Source organism: Nicotiana tabacum, chromosome 22 (genome assembly GCF_000715075.1).
Source record: "Nicotiana tabacum cultivar K326 chromosome 22, ASM71507v2, whole genome shotgun sequence".
Lineage (NCBI taxonomy): Eukaryota > Viridiplantae > Streptophyta > Magnoliopsida > Solanales > Solanaceae > Nicotiana > Nicotiana tabacum.
This window is the reverse complement of record NC_134101.1, coordinates 203,574,303-203,580,056: the sequence shown is the minus strand read 5'-3', so window position 1 is coordinate 203,580,056 and position 5,754 is coordinate 203,574,303. Positions and strand designations below refer to the sequence as shown.

The 5,754-nt window shown below is 42.3% G+C and overlaps 1 protein-coding gene and 1 non-coding gene across 2 annotated transcripts; one reads left to right on the top strand and one right to left on the bottom strand.

Annotated features, from left to right (window-relative positions):
* Positions 1-300: 300 nt before the first annotated feature.
* Positions 301-1,246, bottom strand: LOC142176232 (uncharacterized). The gene is made up of 4 exons (XM_075243354.1): positions 1,091-1,246; positions 772-991; positions 547-681; positions 301-431 (listed from the first exon to the last, which is right to left on the bottom strand). Exons 1-4 carry the CDS (start codon positions 1,244-1,246, stop codon positions 301-303), a joined length of 642 nt encoding a protein of 213 aa, XP_075099455.1.
* Positions 1,247-5,121: 3,875 nt separating this feature from the next.
* LOC142176880 (small nucleolar RNA R71) lies at positions 5,122-5,228 on the top strand. Its single transcript, XR_012705685.1, has one exon. It is a non-coding gene; the product is annotated as a small nucleolar RNA R71 (small nucleolar RNA).
* Positions 5,229-5,754: the final 526 nt, after the last annotated feature.

The window sequence follows — 5,754 nt, the reverse complement described above, 5'->3', positions numbered from 1 at the left end:
ATTTTTGCCAAACACACTATCTGGATTTGCAACCACAATGTGGTCCGCATAGTGAAAATGCGACCACATTCGTGTAGCAAATTTCCCAAGGTGATTTTTCTTCCCTTTCACATGATCTTACCCAGTGTTGTGATATTTTGAATCCCCTGCACTCTAACACACACTTTAGATTGATCAATTAAATCTACCTAACAAAATTAAAAATTTAAAGGACAAAAAGGGTGTTACCACACATGGGTTGCCTCCCATGAAGCGCTTGATTTAACGTCGCGGCACGACGAAGTTGGCGTTCCTTTGGATTCACTCATTGGTCTGGCACAGACCATCTTTGAGAGCCAACTGCTCTACCAAATATTTTTCTCCATCTATGCCCAAGTAGTGCTTGACTCGCTGGCCATTCACTTTGAAGGTTCGGAGCCCATCCTCCGATTCTAATTCCACAGCTCCAAAAGGAGAGACATTGACCCTTGAACAGACCAGACCATTTCTATTTGAGCTTGCCCGGAAATAATTTGAGCCTTGAGTTGAAGAGCAAAACCAAGTGACCTGACTTGAACTCCATTTTCAAGATCTTTTTGTCGTGGACAAACTTCATCCTTTCTTTGTACACAACTACACTTTCATATGCATGGAACCGGAATTCCTCCATTTCATTAAGTTGCGTTAACCTCAAATTTGCAGCTTCAGCCCAGTCCAAGTTCAACCTTTTTAAAGCCTATATGGATGTGCTCCAGTTCTACGGGTAGATGAAAAGGCTTGCCGAAGACTAACCGATAAGGGAAGTTCCAATAGGAGTTTTGTACGCCGTGCGATATGCCCACAATGCGTCATCTATCTTCCTTGACCAATCGGTCCTATTTGCATTAACAGTCTTTGCTAGATTGTTCTTTATCTCCTGGTTGAAAACTTTAACTTGGCCACTTGATTGAGGATGATAAGGTGTGGCCACCTTATGCTTGACGCCATATTTCTCTAGTAGCCCAATGAAAGCCTTGTTACAAAAATGAGACCCACCATCACTAAGAATGGCTCTAGGAGTGCCAAATCGGGTGAATATGTTTTTCTTTAAGAATGTGGTCACACTCCTTGCCTCGTTGTTTGGTAAGGAAATTGCTTCAACCCATTTGGACACATAGTCCACAACCACCAAGATATATTTCATCCTACAAGAGCTTACAAAGGGACCCATAAAATCAATTCCCCACTCGTCGAAGATTTCTATCTCCGTCACAACATGCATTGGCATTTCGTGCCTCTTGGATTTTGATCCTTGACTTTGGCATTAGTCACAAGCCTTTACCATTTGATTGGAATCATGATAGATCGATGGCCAATAATAACCACATTCAAGCACCTTAGCTGCCGTTCGATTTCCCCCATGATGACCCCCAACCGGTGAGTCATGGCATGCCTTTAGAATTGGCATAATCTCTTCTTTTGGGACACACCTTCTAATGATGTTGTCAGCACAAACCCGAAACAAGAATGGTTCTTCCCAATAGTATTGCCGGCAATCTCTCAAAAACTTCTTTTTTGATAAGATTCCAATCCCTCCTAAATAAGGTCAGTAATCAAGTAGTTAGAAATATCGGCATACCAAGGAGCAAAAGTGCTAGATAATGCCAATAGGTGTTCATCCGGGAAAGCATCATTGATATCAAGATCTTCCTTTGGTCTCCCTGCCTCTTCAAGCCTTGATAAATGATCCGCTACTTGATTTTGCGTTCCATTGCGATCCTTGACCTCCAAGTCAAATTCTTGCAACAACAAGACCCACCGAATTAATCTAGGTTTTGCATCCTTCTTTGCCATGAGGTAGCGAAGAGCAGCATGGTCTATGTACACTATCACCTTGGATCCTAACAAGTAAGCCCGGAATTTCTTAAAGGCATAGACAATGGCAAAAAGTTCTTGCTCTGTCAGTGTGTAACCTTATTGTGACGTTGGCCAAGCATTGCTCCAATAGCTACACCACTGGCATCACACATGAGCTCGAAGGTAAGAGACCAATCGGGTGTGACAATAATAGGTGCCGTGGTGAGCTTTTGCTTCAATTCCTCAACGGCTTTGAGGCATTTCTCGTCAAACAAAAATTTTGCATCTTTCTCAAGGAGTTTGCACATAGGATTTGCAATCTTAGAGAAATCCTTGATGAAATTCCTATAAAATCCGGCATGCCCCAAGAAACTTCGAACACTTTTAACTGAGGTAGGTGGAGGAAGCTTGGAAATGATCTCGATCTTTGCCCGGTCAACCTCTATGCCATGTTTCAAAATTTTATGCCCCAATACAATGCTTTCATCCACCATGAAATGGCATTTCTCCTAGTTGAGCACAAGGTTGGTATCCTCACATCTCTTGAGCACTTGTCCAAGATTGTTAAGACAATGCTCAAAGAGTCACCTACCACCGCAAAAAATCGTCCATGAAAACCTCTAGAAAGTCCTCCACCATGTAGGAGAAGATGTACATCATGCATCTTTGAAAAGTAGCCGGAGCTTTGCACAAACCAAACAGCATTTGGCTAAAGGCAAAAGTTCCATAAGGACAAGTGAATGTTGTCTTCTCTTGGTCCTCCAATGATATGTTGATTTGGTTGTAACCGGAATGTCCATCAAGGAAGCAATAGTATGACCTTCCCGCTAGCCGATCAAGCATTTAATCAATAAAAGGCATAGGGAAATGGTTTTTACATGTGGCACTGTTGAGCTTCCGATAATCCATACACACCCTCCATCCGGTCACCGTTCTTGTTGGGATGAGCTCATTTTTATCATTTTCAATTACGGTCATGCCTCCCTTTTTCGGCAGACATTGCACCGGGCTCACCCAAGAACTATCGGCAATGGGGTAGACTACCCCAAAATCCAGCCACTTGATGATTTCTTTCTTTACCACCTCTTGCATGGAAGGGTTCAATTGTCGTTGGTGTTCCATACATGGTTTCGTCTCACTCTCCAATTGGATCTTGTGCTCGCAAATTCCAGGGGGAATACCTCGGATGTCCGCAATTGTCCATCCAATAGCTTTCCTATGCTCCTTCAAGACATCCAACAATTGTTCTACCTACACATCATTCAACAAATAAGAAACGATTACGGGTAAAGTATCATTTGAGCCAAGAAACTTATACCTCAAGTGTGGTGGAAGTGGTTTGAGCTCTAGTTACGGTGGCTCAATAATAGAAGGCTTTGCAAGTGGAGTAGCTCTATTCTCCAAGTCGATAGATAGCTTCTTCGAAGCATAAGAATAGGACCCAAGTCCCTCCAATGCATTGACTGATTCTATGTACCCCTCCATATCTTCACCATCGAAGTTTACCAAAATAGCCGCCAATGCCTTGCCGAGGCATTGTTTTTCCATTTTCATTTCAACCGCATCTTCTACTTCATCAACAACATCAATCATCGAGATGCTTTCATACTCATGTGGTAGTTTCATACCCTTGCTTGCTTGGAATGTAACCTCTTCATCATTCACATTGAATTTGATCTCATTCCTTTCCGAATCCATTAGTGCTCTTCCCGTGGCAAGGAATGGTCTCCCCAAAATGATAGGGATCTCTTTGTCAACCGCACAATCAAGGATTACAAAATCGGCGGGTAAATGAAACTTTCCCACTTTAACAAGCACATCATCAACAATTCCTACCGGTCTTTCTATGGAACGATCGGCCATTTGCAATCTCATACTTGTGGGCCTTGGCATACCTAACCTGACTTGCTTATAAATGGCAAGAGGCATTAAATTGATGCTAGCCACATTATCACAAAGGCCTCTTGCAAAATCACGTGCCCCGATAGTACATGGAATGGTGAAAGCTCCCGGATCTTCTTTATTTTGAACGGTGGATGTTGCAATGATGGAACTAACCTGGTGAGTCACGTTCACCACTTCATTCTTGGTGGTTCTCTTCTTTGTGATCAAATCTTTCAAATATTTAGCAAACCCCGACATCTCTTGAAATGCTTCCACAAATGGAATATTCACCGATAATTGCTTGAGAATGTCATAGAACTTTTTGAGTTTGCTATCATCAACCTTCCTAGAAAGTTTTTGAGGGAATGGAGGAGGAGGCCTAGGAATAGGTGGGAGAGCTAGGTGGGAGAGCTTTTGGTATCTCTTTTACCTTTTCCTTTACCTCTTCCCGGTTCTCTTTTTGCACTTGCAAATCTTCCGGAATCTTTTCAACTTCGACAACACTTGGCTCTTCAACCTCAACCCCTTGTTCGGATTCTTCTACTTCAACCACTTGTTCACCCTCTCCTTGTAGTACCTTCCCACTCCGAGTAGTAATTGCCATGATATGAGAAGTTGGACCACTCCCACTACCCCTTGGGTTCGCAATTGTGTCACTAGGGAGTGCTACCTTTTGCTTTAGATTTTGTTCCCTAAAGAGGTCTCTCATTTGCATCTCCAGGTTTGAATGGATGCAGTATGAGAGCCAACAAACTCGGTCATATTCCTCATAGAAGTGTTGGACTTCTCTTGATTTTGCAATACCCGTTCAAGCATGCATTCCAACTTGGAATCACTTGAGGAACCTTGATTTGCATATTGAACCTTTAGAGGAACATAAGGATTTGAACTCCGATTTGAGAAGTTGTTGTTGTTATTCCAATTTCCTTGATTTCAGCCACCTTAGTCATTTTGCCATTGTTGGTTGCCTTGCCCTTGGGGGTTAGGCCTCCATTGATTTTGTTGTCCTTGACCTTGGTATTGTTGCCTTTGATACCCTCCTTGAGATTTGTGAATGTAGTTTGCTTCCTCAAAATCTTCATTTGATATGGGTTGCACATCCTCCACCACATTCACCTTCTTTGTTTGGCTTTCCGTGAACATTTTTGTCAACACATTGACATTTGTGGCAAGCCCTGCAATTACTTGATCTCTCTCTTGATTCTCCTTAATTAGGTTGGTCAAGGATGGAGAACCATATGCAATTCCACCTGTGGTGTCCTCGAAGTGCCAAGCTTGATTATGTTGTGCCATTTTGGTAAGGATTTGTGTGATCCTTGTGAATGTCTTGTCCATAAAGATCCGTCAGCTGCATTCTTGGCTATAAATTGGTTCATCGGATCTAAACCCATGTAGAATTTTTCTAGCAAGATCGAATTCGGAAAACCATGATTGGGAGACCTCACCAAATATAACTTGAATCGATCCCATGCCTCATGTAGATGTTCTCCTGGTAATTGCTTGAAAAGGAAGATTTTATCCCGGAGCTCAGATTTCTTACTTTGCGGGAACCATTTAGCTAAGAATGCTTAGATAACTTCGGGCCAAAAATGAATGGAGTTTGGTGGCAGATTTTGAATCCATTTCCTTGCATCCCCAACTAGTGAGTACTTGAAGCACCTCAACCTTAGGCATCAACAGTGATGTTGTTTTGCTTGTGCATCGCACACACACCTAAGAAGTTTCTAAGATATTGTGTCGGATCATCATCAATGGAATTCCTGAAAAACCCATCCGCTTTGAGCATACGGATTAAACCATGTTCCACCTTGAAAGTTGCAGCGCCAACGACCGGAGGTACAATAGCATTTGTATCCTCAATGTACTCCTCTATGTCCGCAAAAAGATTTTCTTCCATTTCCGCCTCCATTTCTTCTTCATATTCGGCCATGTTTTCCTATCAACACCAAGCAAAACAAGCAAAGTGTGATGGAATAGAATAAGACGTAAAGTAAAGCACACATTAATTAGTAATTTCAAAATTGTATTCCCCGGCAACGGCACCAAAATTTGATA

Bases quoted from the DNA above. Each gene is read 5' to 3' on its own strand.
- LOC142176232 (XM_075243354.1), bottom strand. From the start codon at position 1,246: ATGCCAATGCATGTTGTGACGGAGATAGAAATCTTCGACGAGTGGGGA. The intron at 682-771 runs GTTAGTCTTCGG...ACTGGGCTGAAG, and splicing joins TATTGGAACTTCCCTTATCG to CTGCAAATTTGAGGTTAACG. The intron at 432-546 runs GTCACTTGGTTT...CTGTGGAATTAG, and splicing joins GAAAATGGAGTTCAAGTCAG to AATCGGAGGATGGGCTCCGA.